The sequence below is a fragment of the Aspergillus thermomutatus genome (assembly GCF_002237265.1).
Source record: "Aspergillus thermomutatus strain HMR AF 39 chromosome Unknown NODE_22, whole genome shotgun sequence".
NCBI classification, from domain to species: Eukaryota; Fungi; Ascomycota; class Eurotiomycetes; order Eurotiales; family Aspergillaceae; genus Aspergillus; species Aspergillus thermomutatus.
The window spans coordinates 1-17,336 of record NW_020798070.1 but is presented as its reverse complement, the minus strand read 5'-3'; the positions used below and the strand labels follow the sequence as shown (position 1 = coordinate 17,336).

The 17,336-nt window shown below is 51.5% G+C and overlaps 5 protein-coding genes across 5 annotated transcripts; 3 read left to right on the top strand and 2 right to left on the bottom strand.

Moving 5' to 3' along the window:
- Positions 1-579: 579 nt before the first annotated feature.
- CDV56_102560 (uncharacterized protein) lies at positions 580-1,017 on the top strand (the record flags this gene model as incomplete). Its single annotated transcript, XM_026756179.1, has 2 exons — positions 580-844; positions 896-1,017. 2 exons carry the CDS (start codon positions 580-582, stop codon positions 1,015-1,017), a joined length of 387 nt encoding a protein of 128 aa, XP_026617469.1.
- A 4,901-nt stretch (positions 1,018-5,918) lies between these two features.
- Positions 5,919-7,437, top strand: CDV56_101692 (uncharacterized protein; the record flags this gene model as incomplete). Its single annotated transcript, XM_026755311.1, has 3 exons — positions 5,919-6,114; positions 7,199-7,260; positions 7,318-7,437. The coding sequence occupies 3 exons, from the start codon at positions 5,919-5,921 to the stop codon at positions 7,435-7,437; spliced, it is 378 nt and encodes a 125-aa protein (XP_026617468.1).
- A 1,257-nt stretch (positions 7,438-8,694) lies between these two features.
- On the top strand, positions 8,695-10,371 carry CDV56_101264 (uncharacterized protein; the record flags this gene model as incomplete). The annotated part of the gene is made up of 4 exons (XM_026754883.1): positions 8,695-9,190; positions 9,239-9,465; positions 9,534-9,781; positions 9,936-10,371. 4 exons carry the CDS (start codon positions 8,695-8,697, stop codon positions 10,369-10,371), a joined length of 1,407 nt encoding a protein of 468 aa, XP_026617467.1.
- Positions 10,372-12,214: 1,843 nt separating this feature from the next.
- On the bottom strand, positions 12,215-13,783 carry GEL3 (glycoside hydrolase family 72 protein; the record flags this gene model as incomplete). Its single annotated transcript, XM_026754363.1, has 2 exons — positions 12,215-13,689; positions 13,741-13,783. The coding sequence occupies 2 exons, from the start codon at positions 13,781-13,783 to the stop codon at positions 12,215-12,217; spliced, it is 1,518 nt and encodes a 505-aa protein (XP_026617466.1).
- Positions 13,784-14,791: 1,008 nt separating this feature from the next.
- Positions 14,792-16,855, bottom strand: CDV56_100149 (DUF726 domain protein; the record flags this gene model as incomplete). The annotated part of the gene is made up of 1 exon (XM_026753768.1): positions 14,792-16,855. One exon carries the CDS (start codon positions 16,853-16,855, stop codon positions 14,792-14,794), a length of 2,064 nt encoding a protein of 687 aa, XP_026617465.1.
- Between the last annotated feature and the right edge of the window lie 481 nt (positions 16,856-17,336).

Here is a 17,336-nt window from a genome sequence, read left to right as displayed (position 1 = left end):
TTGTCCTCGGCTGACCTGTTATCTGCTAGGCCTCTGCTTGAGATCGGGTACTGGATTGGCACGGAAATCGGGAAATTGGGAGCAGATGCAGCCAAATACCAGCAGCACGAGAAGGATAAGTGGGTGGTATTGCATTTCCACCTATTTCCAAAATGTATGTCACCCGCTCCGCTTCTTTCCTGCAATGCGTACATGGCTAAGTATAAGCGGAACTAGTGGGTATTATTCACTGTGATTTCCGCTATTCGCGATGTTGAGTGGGCGTTCAGCGAGAAGGGTAATGAGTTGGCTAAAATGATGAAGTCTTTCGTCCACCAGTCAGCCGTAAATGCGTCTGACTTCGGAACCCTTTGCAAGTGTGAACCTTGTTCAGTTCCAGCTGAGCGGGAAAATGGAGTACTGTTTGGAGTATTCCATTCAGATAACCTTTGGCACTCATGATGACTTCCTCCAGTTCAAGGCCGTCTCGCATGGTCAAACGATTGGGCAAACAACCGTCAACTCTGCCAGAGGCCAGTGATAGAAGGGAAGAAGGCGGTTGATGGGTGGGGTCTCTGTCGATGGTTACCTCACTTCGCAATGAGCCCAAAAGTAGCATCCTTGGCCAAAAAAGGCAAATTCTTGGCCAATAGAGCTACCCAGAAGGTCAAGAGAGACTTTGCTCGGTTCGGTATTCGTGGATGTGTCCTAGATGTTGTGGAGCAGACCCTTCATGACATCCTTGCCGAAGTGCCTTCGAGCGGTCCAACTGATCACAACACAGTCAGAAAGTACTTTGGACTCAAAGACACCCAGTCGTCTCACGAAGCCACAAAGGTTAACAAACTCTGGGAGATCCTGACCGGTACCTTCTTGAAGTCCCGCCTTCTGAATTGATTTCTATCTGTTTCTACAGCACATCTTGGTGAGGGAGAGGTCAACGAGTTCTATGTCTCCAGGTGCCGCCTCAACGACTTGCTTGAAGAGCGGCGCGCTGGCTTTATTGTCGGTGGCGTAGGTCGAACGGCAGCACTTTGAGAGTCCGTCATCCCTTCGTGTCGTCCGTCGCGATTTGCACAAGTTCGTGGAGGTGGTTGATCGACAAGACGCCCACTTTCCGTTGACGAAAACCGAGAGTTCCTGTGTCCAATTACTGGGCAAATGCAGATTCATTCCTCGTGGTGGAGACCTTTGGACCATGGCGCACGGGTGACCCGATCCAAATGAACGAATTCGGGCACATTGTGCTCGCAATTGTCTTGGTGGCTAAAAGCGCCGCCTAACATGGGTGGTGACTTCAAACTGGCTATGAATCCTGCTTCGTGTCTTTGGTTCTCGCTGTGGCATCAGTCAGTGGCCTTCTAGATCTCGATACATGGCTGCAGATTGGATCACTAGCTACTGAGCCTCACGGCAGGTTGGAGGCCGCCCACATCATACCCTACAGTTACACGTCCTGGGCGGCAAGCGAGGTATTGTTTCCTAGAAATCCAACCTCGTCTCGCATCTTTAACTTCCAGATTTTCAGGAAGATGCACGGCTCAAGACTCGCGTCTAGCCACATGTTGATTTTGGAGGGATATCAGGGCTCAGAAGTATCGAGATCTGGGAAGAGACTGGGACTGCACTCTCGATGTTCTGGCCAGAGAGTGCCATTGAAAATTGGAAAGAAACGTCTATGCCAACCTAAAGGAATGGGTTGCTTCAAGATAGGAAGGGTATGTGAACCTGCGCGTTCAAATAACCGCATTTGCTGATTCTATCGACGCCGACTAGTGCAATACCAAGGCGCCCATTCATTCGCAACCGGGTGGGCTGATTACTCTGCTACCCTCGATGGGCAAGAAGTCTATGTTGTGTGCCACCAGACAAATGTAGGCAGATGGCGCGTGATCCGTGGTACCCTAGATTCAGCTCTCTTTGAGAGAGCATCAGTTCTGGGCACAGGATATATGTGGAATAGGGAATCGTGGGAAAGCTAAGATGCAAGCTTCTATACAAATAAGGAAATGAGTCGCCCCCAATACTGACGCAGTCGGCATGACGATAGAGAAAGGATTTTAAGAAGGTCTCCCACCTACTTTAAAGATCACGCAATCACTAACTATTAAACAGTCTCATCGGCCAGAAGGGAAGAGTCGCCTCTCAGGACTATGACCAGAAGACAATGACCCAAATGTGCTTGGTATGAGGCAAGCCTCAAAATCAGAATTTGGCGTTTCGTGATGGGTCCAGAAAGGCCCCAGGTTCACCTCGGAAGAGAGAAGCTGTTCTCCGAAAGTCTGAGGAGAGCAAAGGAACCATGACCCTCGGCAATCCAGAAGACTGAAGAAGTGGACATCTCACGGACCATTTCTCTTTGTGACCGAAACGAGGCCCATACTATCCTTTGAAAATTGCGTCGAGTTGCTTGATGACTTTGCAAGCGGGCATCTCATGTTCTGCGTATATGATGCTCTGTCGAGGCAGGCATTCAGACTGGATCTCGCTCATTCAAGAATTCAACGACGCTGTCTTCAACAATTCGTTCCGTCCTTGGATTCTTGGAGATTGATTGGACAACGTCATGGATGTCATCAGAAAAGAGCTTGACTCAATCCCGGCATAAACTCTACAATCGAATAGCCACCAGTTTTCCGTTTGGCAGTGCATCTGAATTGGCCATCCTTCCAGGATCACCGCTACAATGACTATCAAAATAACGCACTTGTTCGACCTGCTCGATATATCTGCGCTGAGAGCTAATGGAGTCTCATTTCGCAATGGATTGGACAAACTGAGGTTGGTAACACAGCGGCGGTTGAAAGCCAGACCCCCATGGGCGTCTATATCTGTCTTCTGTCGGCTATGTTCTTTGCCAGTAAGTCCAGCGGTAAGACTGCGCATTGTCCAACGCTTTAATGCCACTCAGCCAGCGGACTCAGAGCAGATTGTTACCTGTGGTCGTTACCTATTTTAAAAAGTGATGACAAACGCTCAGAATGATGATGACCATGATGATTCCCAACGAAGGTATGGATTCTAAATTGGACGACCTTTCGGACTGGCTCATTGCGGCTTGAAGGTACCTTTGTTCGTCATCCGTTATTTAGTCTCCGAGTTGATGCAAGACCATTTCCAGATGAGACGATTGACTTCATGGTTAGAGGATTATTTTGGGACCACCCAGGGACACCGAACGACTTTGCCAACCTGCTGAAATATGATCGATTCAGACATGCAGCAGTCAGGCAATACTGCCAGACGCGCGATGGTGAGAAGATGTTTACATGGACAACAATGAATAACATTATTAATGCCAAGCTTGATCGTGCAAGTGTTCCATCATTGATTGGTACTGCAAACGTTTGGTGCTGGACCATCCAGCGGCGCGTCCTGCGACCAGCCTCGAGCTATACCCTACCAAGCCAGATGAGGCAATAATCAATGTGCACCTGGTCCTGCTAATCCAGGAACTGATAAAAAGACGACCGCATCTGCGGATATGGCCCGGTTGTTTCTCGTACATATCTACCCCTGGGTGGGTTTACCAGACACTATCGTGTCAGACTGCGGCGGTCAGTTTATATCGGAATTCTGGACGGAACTATGCAAGATACTGGGAGTCCAGGTGAAAGTATCTTCGGGTCACCACCCCCAGACCAACGGTCAGACGGAGGTCATGAATCAATACATTGCTCAACGATTGCGCCCATTTATTAATTACTACCAGGACGATTGGGACGAGTGGCTTCCCATTCTCAACTTTGCTGCCGCGGCTTTACCGAGCGAATCGACAGGGTTATCTCCCTTTCTGGTCGAGAGGGGCTTCGAACCTCGTGTGTCCTTTGACTGGTCAGAGCGTGTGCGATATGTACCCAAGTATGGGACCAACTCATACACTACTATTGTTGATGGTGTGGTGCGGTCCAGGAGGCCAGAAGAAGTTTTATCCATCCTGGAGGTAAAGCCAATGGTTAGGTTTGCGAAGGCCATGAGGTATTCCTTACTCTCATGAAACCAGGGACCCATTACGTTGAGTACCTGGACGGACATGTCTATCGACAAAGAAGCTATTGAACAAGGCTTGTTTCAACGAGAATGTTCAACGACAACGACGTCGATAGAGAGAGCGTCTCCAAGGGTATCACCATCACCCCCAGAATATGCTTTGATAACTACATCGTTCAGACAGCATGCTAACATTCTACTGGCAGAACCACAGTCTAGCTGCAATCTGCTTTATGGTGTTCGTTATCACCACTACTTTAGGGAAGGGTGAGGCCGCCCCGGCCGCGAAGGCGAGTCATCTCTCTCAATCTTCTTGGTGTCGCGACTAACATTCTGTAGGGACCCGTTATTTCTGGACCGCCACCGCTTCCAGCGGGCACTCCGCGGGCAGCATGGGACGCGCCCAGCTCCGTGAGGCCATCCTCATGACTAGAGCTGCGGCACAGCTTCCTGCGGGCCAGGAGTGTGGTGCAATTCATCGTTACGAATCTGCCTCCTTGGTTCAGCCGTGATCTTCTGAATTCGCTATTTACGGGAAAGTCAAGATCTCTTACACTGCGACCTCTTGAACCTCGCGCGTCAGTGGAACGCTACGTTTTACTTTTGCGGCTGTGGGCAATATCTGCCCTCGTTGCTGCACACTTGCGTGAGGCAATGATATGGTTCCTGGTGTGATCACCCTTGAGATTGCAGTCTCTCTTGTCGATGATCCCTCCGTGGTGCGCACCTGGTCCCTTCGCGTACATTGGAGGGGTGCACGCCGGATCAGACGATTAACATTTTCTGGCCCTGAACAATCTCTGGGAAGCAGCCCGTGCCGTTATTACCTCTCTTCAAGCGCTACCAGACCTATAACAAGCCAAGATTGCGATAATTGGGGGTCTAGCACTACATAACTACGCCCCAGGTTACCGGATGACAAGGGTGAGTTGGTGTTCTTGCCTTTGTTCGCCAACTCTGCTCGCAAACTCACCCATCCAGGACGTGGATATACTAGTCTTTCATTGGGACCATCCCATCTGTGCTCAGCCTATTCGGGCTGAATTAGTCTCCCAATTCTCAGAGCAGTTTGAGGAGAGAGCGCAGCCATACTTCACTCGCCATCCCAGGAACTTGATCCAGGTGGACATCATCCCACAGGAGTTGGTAAGTTTGATTGAAACTTCACTCAGCCTTTCCTCTTGCATTGGACGAAGGCTGATCAACACACTAATAGCCGCCCTACCTTCCCATGGAAGCGGTGGGCTGGATGAATGACTCCTCGGTTGGTTGGTTCTTACATCGCGGAACCTAATGAAAATCCACATGGCGGATGTGTCGTTAACCACTTGCGAAAGGGTGCTCTAGCCGTGGCCAATAAGGGTAAGCAGTCTTCTTTTGCTTCTGCCCGCGGCCATGTGTTCCAGTCGCGGCCTCTCACTCGTACAATTAGTTACCATTCCTCGCTGAGGCGATTATCCTTCCCCTTGATACAGGGTGGTGCTAACTCTTCTCAGAAAACATATAGCCATGTATCACGCAAAAGGCCTGTTGATGTATCACCTGTCCGATTCTCCCCGCGGAACATGTGGCGGGATTTCTTGTCATCAATTGGGCTCTGCGGTTCTCCCATCTGCAGATCTCATAAGCCAAAGCTCGCTCGCAATGCTGGAGCCCGAGAGTGATTACGATTGGGGAAGTGAGGTGTCTATGCCCAGCCAAAAAGCTCTGCAGCTACGAAAAGAGGCAAGTCCATACTTGACTCTGCGAAGAGGGACGGTCACCTCGAAGACTTTGTGATGATTACGAAGCTACCTCATGGGAAGATGCGGTGAAATGCAAACACGAAGACAAATGGCTTGAAGCTGCCCAAGGAGCTCAAACAGCTCATACAAAATGGTACCTGGCGAATCATCGATCGAGAAAGGGGATGAGTTTGCTTCCATTTCGCTGGGTCTGGAAGATCAAGCATGGAGGCCTCTCGTCCTGCAACCAACCTGGAACAGTACCCAACCACCCCAGATGAAGCAATCGCGAATGTCCATCTGGTCCTCCTTATCCAGGAACTCATTGACTTGAGGAGGTCATCAAGCCTTGAATGCACGATCACCCGCGTGCGATTTGTGCCAAAGTTCGGCACCAACTCCTTCAGCAGTATCGTCGACGGTGTGTAACATCTGATATTTAGATGCTAAATATTAACTAATCTTCTACTCTTTAGATTGATATTTGGCTGGAACGCAGTCTCGCTATTTCTTACTTCATACTGTCGTCATCTTCCATGGTATTGCACTCTGCCCTTTGTGCCATAGCAATTTCGATGTCTATTACGATCCTGGTCTCGTTATTCTGCCCTCAGATCTTAAGTTCTTTATCAAGTTTGAGGAAGACAACTACCAGAAGAGAATTGATCTGGCAAAGTTAGGTATTGCCGAACCACAGACTTGCCCTACTGCTGACCCGTACCTTGAATACCAAGTGAAGGCAGATGGACGCTCTCTTGACGCACGACGTTATGAAACTTGGTGATCTTGGCCTGGCGACACGTACCACCTGGTGCGACGGAGCGCGCATCGGAACCATTCCCTACATGGCGCCAGAGCAATGTGATCCATACTTGAAGTCAAGCCAATGATTAGATATGCCAAGGCAGTTTCTGTGGTATGAGCTTGCTGCGGGTCTATTCCTTTCCCTTGGCAAACGCCTCTACGCTGACCATTCTGCTTGGAACGTGCCATCGCCATTTGCAACCCCTGCATTCGTTCTATGGGAGGAACGAAAGTTACATGTTCTCACAAGGCCTAGTAGTGACAACAGGAGTGAGCTGTCATCTTTCTCCAAGCCAGTGCGTATCCGGATTAAGAAAGGGCAACCGCTGAATCAGAATACATGGTTCCAAGCAATGGTTCGTGCTCACTACCTTGGGCAAAGCCCAGGAGTACACGGCCGATAGACTTTGCTTCTCAAAGCTGTCTTTTCACAAGAGATTGGTAGGGTCACTCTTTGTGGAAATGATGGCATGGCACCAACAGGTCAACCACCATCGATTGTCAAAGGGTCAAACAGAACGCTGTGCCTGAGGTGATATGTGGTTTGCATCACGCTGCCAGAGGTATGAACACTTCAGAGCTCAGATTTACAGACACTAATGATAAGCACAGTTATCGCCATCAGGCTAGACATATGGAAACTGCTCACACTGCACAGCAATGCGACTGAGTGCGTTCCAGGTCAGCTGTCAGACCTGCAGATGAATTCTTCAAATACGCCCCTGAGGACTTGGTGCAGGTTGACATTATCCCCCAGTATCTAGTACGTTTGCGTGTCGCGGCCAGATAGATGAAGTCAAACTAACATGATTAACGACAGCCGCCATACCTGCCTGCGCATGCGATGGCGCTGAGGGACATAGACTTAAACTATCTGCCATTCATCGCCCCGTTAGACCTCCTCGCGTACAAGGTCCACTGCTCGAGCATGCGTCCCTAGCTGGAAAGCTGCGAAGCCCAGCAAGAGGCCATCTTTTTGGAACGCATCAAAAATCCGGCGTGGGAAAAGTCGGAGGAGCCGGTCCGAGTGGCCAGGTTCAAGATTGCCAAAAGATACCATAATGGCCTACCGTTCTGGGGCCCCATTGACCTCCTGGGATCGTCTCTAGGCCCAGCACCGGCTGGTGCTACTAAGAGAAACTTTTTTTGCCGCTTACGGGATCTCGTGGAGGAGCCAAAAGCCTACAGAGCCAGAATCTTGGCCTGCTCTGGCGTGGTATTCCCTTCGGCCTTCCTGCCCGCGAAAGATAGTAATCGCGGTGGGAGAGGCAGCAGACATGGAGGCACCTGTATAGCTTCATCAAACCATCAGCAAACCAGGAGTAGCACGGATAATCAGCATAAGGGGGGTACGGAACTAACAGTCCCCAGTTATCCTTACCTTTTTAGCCTCGATAGTGGTATTGGATTTTATTCGATTTCAGTAATTCAACAGATTTCAACCCCCGCCGGTACAGTCTTGGACAATGAGAGAGAAGCTCTGGAACACCAAGAGTCCAACTAAATTTCACAGATAGCTTTTAAATGTCGTGATACTGCCATAGGCATGAGATTACAGAAGACCGAGTCATAAGCGAATGATGCCAGAGACTACTCCAAGACACATGAGACAAGGCAACTGGGGAGCCCTAAAGCCCTAAATCTTAGGGGCGAATTGGCCTTGCAAAGCCCCTGGGTCAGCACCGAGTTGGTCGCAATTAAGCATAGTGTCCAAGTGGAATAGATAATTTCTGTAGTGGGAGAGTGGAATGTATATAGTAAATAATTCACAGGTACTTCTTATAGTGGGACTGGTGAATACCTCGACGGCTCAATAAGCCTTGTGAATTAGTGGAAGTGAATAAAACCCTAAACCTGTCACTGGTCAGAATAGAGGGATTCTAGGGGTTTCAGCTCATGGCTACAAAGTATATCCTGTCATGTAGTAAAGGTACCCAAGGCATTCTTGAGGTCAGCTCTTGCCAGAGTGGAATGATGGTAAGGTAGCTTTGAGGTGATGGAATGCTACCATGGATCTAACATGTCAGTGAGTCAGTCTATGTCGACGGCTCATTAACAGTCTTGATCTACTTGTAATCAAGTGAATGTTGAAGCAGGTACGCTCCTCCTCATTTTCAAACACCAGCTTCTTTCTTCCTGCCTCTTCTTCTCACCTCCATCATCATCGTCAGGGCCTCTCTGTCAGTATCCTACTATCATGGAACCAGCCAGAATGCTGATTGAGAGGCCAATCCCTCGTTTGAAGCAATCTCGCGGTACAACAAACGTGTCTTTGTCAGGCGAGGACATTTCAGCGCGGTTCCTTCATGAATGGTTAGACTTTCCTCAACAGGTTTTGACCTTGTGCAACTCTCTGAATCTAGATGAAAAGGTATCCGTGACAGATGACTCGGACGCAAACGAGCACTTCCTGGTGGGAAGCAAGCTGGGACTGGCTGGCAGATTCTATAAACACATGTGCGACGCAGTGGCCAAAGTCCTCTCAGTCACAGAGCTAGCTCACTTGACCTTTGGGGATTTTCAGGCCACTGCGCGCACAGATTCTCGTGATGTACCGGACATTGTCCTGCTTACTCTGCCGAGATCGAACGTCCTGGCCGTCGGCGTGCTCAAAACATTTTGGACGGTCGAGCTCGAAAAGTACCCCGTCAATGAAGGCGCCGCGAACATCGCCATAATGCAGCCACATTTCGGTATTTGAACTACAATAGAAACTCTTGCTCACTTTCTGATGTATCCAGGGCAATTAGTCTCATACATGCGCACGAACCGGTTAAAATACGGCTTTCTTTCGACATATCGGACCACGGTGTTTGTTCGTCGAGCAGGTGATTTCCGCTTCGAGTTATCCCTCCCAATAGATGAACAGGCAACCAGACCATCCGTTCGCCAGTGCTTCCTTGCCTTTTGCGTTCTCGCGGCCCAAGACGATAGATATACCGAGGCTCGCGATTTCAATCATACTCGCGTGAGTCCACCTAGCCTTTCGACCGGTTAGGTTCTGGCTGTTGGCAAGCTAATTCTTCTCATTGGCAGCTGAAAATACCTTTTGAGCCATTCGTTCAGGCACGGTCGCCCTTTCGAAACGAAGTGACGACGAAGAATGATACGCCACAAGCACTGGGGGCGCAGTCGATCCTCTTCGGAGGTGACGATGGCGTGGCCCAGCAATGGGTCAATTGTCATCGAATGATCAAAGAGTCCAATAATAAAGCCTTGTACGAGGTGACTTGGAATGGCGAGCCTGCCGTGGCCAAATGCTGGTCCGATGCCTGTTTTCAAGGGTACGAACATGTTAAAATATTATACCACTATGACTATGGACATGTATTCCTAGACTAGGAGTACATCGTCCGGACACCTTCTGTCTAGCGGTATTGGATTTTGATAGAACACTTCTTCCAAGCCCACTGGCAGAATCACTGACACTAAGTACAGTTACGTTCATGAAGCCAGTACCTACGAGAGGCTTTACCAGTTAAAGCCGGAAGGCTTTGAATTCTTCGCTTCTCTCCAGAGTCGAGGGACGATAGTCTGCTCGTCCGTCTTCTCTCGAGGCCACATCATGATTATATCGAAGGTCAAGGGCGAGCCCCTGGACAGACAATGGGACATTCTCTCGGCAGACCACAAGGAGCACATACGCTCCATGATCCGCAAGGCAGTTGAAGCGCTCAGAAGCATTGGGTATCTGGCCGTGGATTCTGGAAAGCACAATGTGCTGTACTCGGCAGAAACGCGGGCTGTTACCATGCTCGACTTCGAGCTCATGCAGGCCTGCGACGAAAACACCGTGAGTCCAGACAGTCCGGAGATGTACGCAATCTTTGGACATCCGGCACCCTCTGTCTATCGGTGCGCTCGGGGCGACTGATCTGTCATCTTGGCGGTTCGGCCGCGTGGTCTGCGATGAAGGCCACGCGGTCAAAACCATTCACACAAAGTCCCATCAAGCGGTGGCTCGGTTGAAGGCGGGATCAGTAGATCTCCTAAGAAACCTCTAGCCTTCATCCTCTCACAAGCAAGGTAAGCTCACAGATCTCTTGTATATCGAAAGACAGCTAATCGGGGAACAGTCTTTACCACTTTTGCCAGATACCACTTACACCAGCCAAAATGAGCATTCAACCCGTAAGCATTTCTTTGATCAACTGTGTGCTGTGCCCTTGCTGATTTTCCCTGGCATCCAAGTACAATAACTTGTTGACGTCCCATGATGAATATCGGGCCGCCAGAGACCAAGACTATGAGAGCGCCGTAACTGGCGTCTGGAACCTCATACTCAACCATTATTTTCACCGAAATAATGGTTTTGTCCACAGGACAGAGGACAAGGTCGAAGAATCCAACAGAGCTAGGCGGGTGAGGACCCATTCCTTAGTACATCGCGCCGAAGGCGAGAGACCACAACAACGAGTGGGTACGTATCGGGACCTTCAGTGAGGATAACCAGTACCCGGCTCACTGCAGAATGGTGTATATGAGTTTTGGCAGAAATGGATCAAGCCACATGCACCTATGCAACCTTGGAGTCGATGGCAAATCATTCAACCGTCGAACACAGTCGAAGAGGAAGAAGGCTAAGAAGTCGGTATCCATTGATCAAGTACACCTATTTGAGGAACTCCTATCTCTAGGTCATCCCGACAGAAACGAGGTGACCCAATGGGCTTTTGACTATCCCCAGAACAAAGGGGTAACCCAGCAATGGGGCCGCAGTGCAAGCAGACTTGGCCAAGAGTGTTCCAGTGCAGCTGCACCGAGGATGGGGAGTTCCATCTTGGCGCCTCCAGGGAGGTTTTGCGGTTGATGGAGGGATGGGATCCTGGCTGGCCATGTTGGACTGGGCTCGGTATGGGATCATTAGGTCTCCATTGCTGCAGCTGGCCAATTGGTCACAGGCTTGGACTCCCACCATCCGAGCTCTAGGGGCGAGGGGCACGCCGTTTGGCCGTTGTGGGGAGATACTCGTCCCTAGCTGAGCTTCTAATCCCCGACCCCTTTCACCTCATGATGCCCAAGGATGGTACGACAGCGACGACAGGAACGATCTTGAGAATCAGATGGATGAAAATGAATGGATGGGGGTAGTCGACTGGATTGGGCTTTCATTCTCTGGTCCTGGTGATAGCGGCTGTCTGTTTCGCTAGCACTATTAGCCGGGATAGAAGGAATTGACCTGGTTTGAACGTGGACGAGCTGATTTTGAGTAGCTTTTCTGTTTTTTATTCCCCGCAATCTACTGCATTGGGATACAGACTGAGGTTCATCGCGACCTTTGCAATTATTTTCAACAAAGGGCACATGGCGCCGCGCGAGGCTTTCTATACCCTCCCTGTGATCATGTGGATGATTTATCTGCAACGGGACATGGGCAATCGATTCTGTTAACCAAGCCAGGCCGCAAATATCATACCACTGTGACTATGGATATGTAATCCCTAGACTAAGGAGTACATCGTCCGGATACCCTTTGGTCTAGCGGTTTTGATTTAATAGACATCGAGCAAGATCTGTTGCCTTGAATCATCACCAGTATGCCACATAACCGGGATAACGGCGAATACTGAATCAAGTTTAATCATACCACAGCATTCATGAAGTTCAGGATCGGCTCATCGTGGCTGCAAATCTACATGTAATTCGAGTGGAAAACATGCCAATTCCTTATATCCACCTTCGCCTCCACTCAACCTGTACAATCATCGTCTACTCAACTAAAGAGAAATCATCAGAACACCAGCCATCGCAGCGACAACCCCATACGCAAACAAAGGCCAGCCGCCCACCCGGACCGCAGCAGGACTCACAGCACTCGCAGCCGCACCCTTGGACGTGGACGTACTCGCCGCGCTACCACTACCCCCGGTGGCACCACTCCCCCCCGTCGGCTGCGAAGTGACCGTCCCCGTCCCCGCCGCACCAGCCTGGCTGACCAGCGGCTGACAGTCCGCCGAGGCGCCCTTGGGCGACTGCACGGACGCCGCCCCGGCAAAGTCGCACGCCGACGCGGCCTTGTTCTGGCTCTTGTAGTACCGATCAAACGCATACGACAGCTGGTCCTTGCTCGTGCAGACGCTGTACGCGCCGTACGAGCCCGTCGTGGCGTTGTGTGCGATCCCCTCGCAGATGCCCTGACCGTACCCGCAGACCTGGCCGAAGAGCTCGCCGTACTGCTCTGCGGCGACGGAGTCCGTGACCACGCACGACAGGCTCGCGACCATGCAGGAGCAGAGCTCGGCGTTGGGGATCGGGGGCAGGGGGCTGGACTTGGCGAGCCAGGTCTCGTCGACGGTGGGGCAGGCGCGCGGGGAGTTGGTGGGCGAGTAGCTGGCGCTGTTGGTGCCTGTGGGCGTGGCGCTCTGGATCTCGGACGAGTAGTAGGCGAAGTCGGCCTCGGTGGAGACGGACGCCCCGGAGACGGAGACCAGGCCGTAGTCGTTGGTTGTCTCGAAGTACATGTAGACGATGCCGCCGCTCCAGACGGCCTCCATCTGCGGGCCGAAGAGCACGGGCACGTCGGAGAACTTGCGCGGTTTCTCCGTGTTGCAGCCGTATTCGGAGAAGAAGATGGGGATGGAGTAGTCTTCGTACTCCTGGGTGCGGTTCTGGTAGCCGGAGGTCTGGAAGGTCTTGTCGCCGCACCATTCGTAGATGTTGTAGCCGAAGAAGTCGATCGCGTCGGACTGGTCGCCGCAGTTGAGGTAGTCTGACAGCGAGAGCCGGATCTCCGGGTTGTCGGTGGTCGCATACCCGATAGCCAGCGATTCCCGGTATCCCTTGTTCTTGATGTAGGCTTTCAGGTCTCGCGCCGCGGCCTTGACGAACGCGGCGCCGGCGGACTGATTCGCCTGGTTGACCACCTCGTTGCCGGCGAAAAAGCCAATCACGTTATCGTACTTTTGGAATGCGTCAATGACACTGGTGTAGCAGGCATACTGGTCGACCGTCCAGACAGGCGAGTTGGACGTGATGGAGACGTCCGGCGACGCCAGATCGGTGATGGCGTAGATCCCTGCGTCGGACAACTTCTGCATGCACTCATCGTGGTTTGAGGATGGGTCGACGGCATACGTCCGGATCACGTTGGTCCGCAGCTGTAGAAGGTAGGGGATATCGCGCTCGCATTTGGAGGCGTCGGCCAGGGGGTCGACGTAGTTGGTGCCGGACCGGCTCCTCCGCCGCTGTAGTCCTCTATCTCATTTTAGCTGTGCTCCTGGATGGGAAGTTGGTCTGTTCGTACCTTGATATGCTACACCTCGAATATAGCTAAGAAAATGAGTCATTGGGCTGTGACGAAGGTGGAAAATACTCACAATTCACTTCCATTGTTCGCGTAGAAGAACTTGGAGCCCTATCATGCTCCATGGTTAGCCTTCCTCTTGCACTGAGTTCATCAAGAACTTGCTTTGATTTGAATGTTGGGGACAGTAGCAATGGCGCATCCAGATAGCAGGGAAACGCCTGCTACAAGAGAGTATCTCATTCCGAGTAAGAGTGGTTGTGGACGAGCGACAAGTAGCCGGATTGACTGATGTTGTAAGTTCGAAAGATGAAGCCAGATCAGCAAAAGAGTTCACAATAGCCACGTAACAATGCAGGCTCAAAAGCAAAGAAAGGAAAAGAGAGACAAAAGCCAGGCAGCTGCCTCTTATTTAGTTGTCGCGCGTAAGGCCAGCAGGTTCGCACCCCGGTTCCGTCGAGCGAACCAGTACCCGTGCACTATCTCAATATCGAGCTATTTAGCTGCATACACAGAGATCCCTGCGAGAGACTCAATCTATTCGAATGTAACATTGAGCGCAGAGTGAGTCAGAGAGGGCACTAAAGGCCGACAAAATGGCATCATGCCTGGGGTCACCAGCACTAAAAAGGCACCGTTGGAATCCGTGGCATCGCTAAGAGGCAGGTCACAGACGGGCTTCGTGAATCAGGGATCATCTCGCGTACAAGCCACTAGAAACTGACGCCTGGACTAGTAGTGATGGGCTACTGCACTAGACCAAGCTTTTCGGTCCCAGTGACTGGCGGGGTTGTCGGAAGCTTGGTAGGCCATTTTAGCCTCAAATTCAGAGGAATGTCTCGGATCTGTCGGATATTAGCAGCTGGCCTTATCAAGGGTGAACTGCTAGTGCTGACTGACCTGATTGGTGTGTCCTCGTGTGTTCATTTCCCGCTGCTTGAGCGTCGAGGGAATATTGGTTTAGAGTCCATCTATTACTCCATATAGAAAACCATAAAACATGGATAGATCATTATAGCTGTTATTGTCCATTGTCTTTAGAATCTACTGTCTAAGAGAGCCGAGTTCGTGCTCTTCCGTCCATCTCTTTCCGTAGTCTGTCCTCTTCGCCCTGCAGACCCTCCTGGCTTTCCAGCTGCTGGCTCGGTGACCGACCATTACCCATGATTCCAGCCTGCCGTTCGTTATGAGCCCTTTCCTGCTCCTGCCTCCGATCCTTGGCTTCCAATGCGGCCTCCTCCCGCGCTACCTCGCCAGCATCAATACTCTCGAGACCAACGACGCTCAAGATCCTGCCGACGAGAAACTGGTAACGGAGATGGCCGCTGATCAGGTCGCTGACGTCCAGGTTCTCAACTCCTGATACGCCTTCAACAGGCTGCAAGCCTGCAACCCCAAGCTGGAGACTGCTGGTTCGGTACAAGAGAGCCAACACGGCGTCGTTTTCTGAGAACACGTTGACAAGGCGTCCACTCACAACACTGCGGATGCGACACCATTGCTCGGGATTCGACGGGGTGGGAGCCCCCATTAGAATCGCTGATTCCACCAGGCCGAAAGCGGGCCGCTTTGCCAAGCTTTGAAGGCAAGCGAAAATCACTCGAGACCCCAAGGAGTATCCTATGAGGGTGACTGCTCGCTCGCCCTGCACTTTATTAATAAGAGCATCCGCAAGAACCTCCCCAGCCTTGTCCGCCCGAGCCTTGGCTACGCTAAACGGATTGTCCACCACACGTGCGACCTTGAGGAGGCCAAGCGGCAGGGCGACGGCGGTCAAGAGTTGGGCGAGGAATGTCTTCTTCAGGACTTGTTCACCGGCAGTCCATGCTGCGCTGGTCACCAACAGGTCAAGCGCATTTCCCAGATTCATCAAGGGCTCGGTCTCCCAACGGAGACCAAACACCTCCGATTCGGCTCCGATCACGCGCCACGGGATCACGAAATTGTCCTCCTCTGTCAGCCACCCTGTCACGCCAATCGTAACCCGAAGTCGATGATCTTGCTGCGCAGCTTCTCTTTCGTCCTCGGATCTATGCCGAGAACCACGAATGGGCAAGAAGGCAAAATCATCCACCTCGCGCGCGTACTTATCAACCATACGGCCAGTCATCCGCCCACCATAAGCACCGAAAAGTCCACCAACGACAACACCACTTCCAGCGAGGGCGCCGAGATACCCCGCTGCGGCAGTGGCTCCAAGCCCAAGGCCGCCCATGACAGTTCCGAGCCCAGCTGCAACAAGGGGCGCAGCCAGTCCACCGGTGATCCCGATCAGAGCAGCACCCGCAACTGACGCGATACCGACCTTCCATTTTCTGGACGAATCGCGACTTCGGCCCTCATCCTGCGTTGGAGCGTTCGAAGATAGCTCCAGAGCAGTGTCAAGCAAGCCTCTCGCCACTTTGACTTCGTCTTCGTTTAGTAATTTCACGTCCAGCTCTAAGCTCGACGCCACATACAGCATAAGAACGCGTGCCCAGGCATTATAGTGTTCAAGGCTCAGGACTAGAAGTAGCAATGAGTGAAGAATTAGGAGTTTCTTTGCTGGAGGGAGCTGGGCGAGGCTGGTCTCAACCGGTGGAAAGACTTCACGCAGTTTACGCAGGGAACGGCCATCCTCTTTTGAGCGGATCTGCTGGGATTGCTTTTCCGACGGCGAATTCTGGTTCGTCGCCGGAACTTCACCGTGGTCCTCTGGATCCCTGTTGACGACCTCACCAATCCGAAGAAGGACAGAATCTCTCCAGTCGTCAAAGTCGGATAGAGCACATGTCGCAGCCTCGGGATCTTTGAATATATGGCCGGATCTTGAGCCCTTGACTGCGCTACTGGATGATAACTGGTGTTGTGCATCTTCAGCTTGAGGCAGGAAGCCTGTCCCTTTTTCTCCGTAGTTCGTCGACTGCTCCGGTGAAGGCACAGCATTGGAGAAATTTTGCTCAATTGCATCTCGCATACGCTGTGCGATTAACGCGACAAGTACTGTCAATTCCCCGCGTTGGGATCTATCCAATATCGTGGTCAGATCTTGGCCACGATCACTAGCTGAGGCTGCCGCTTCAGTCGACCCTCCCCCAAACTTGCTGCCATTCTTTTCTTTGAAAGATTTCCACATTGATGAAAAGAATGCGCTGAAGCGAAAATAACTTGAATAAACTCAACCAGTCACCGTGCCGTCTTGACTTGTAGGTGTGTGTGTGTGTGTGTGTGTATATTTTACGGCCGTGGCTCGTGACTTGCACGTTTTCCACTATCCCTGATCAGGGCAAAGGCCGCCAGGGGGTGAGCCCTGGGTGTCTCTAACTATTGCTAGTTCTATGTACAAACAAGAGACTTTGGCGCGTTCGCATAGCTGCCTCAGTCATGGGGAAGGTCTGCTATAGCAGGTTAAATTGCAATGCCAGCTGCATGGATCCATCTCCGCACCATGATCCGCCTATTCTCCACGTCTCTGGTTTTTTTTTTTTTTAAAAAAGGATGTATTGTCTCAGGCGTGCTCAGGCAGGGGCCGCCTTGGACAGATGTCATCAAAGAACCGAGTCTCCGATAGCCAGGCAGCCAGCTTTGCTGCACCTTTTGGAGTTCCCAGAAGGAAG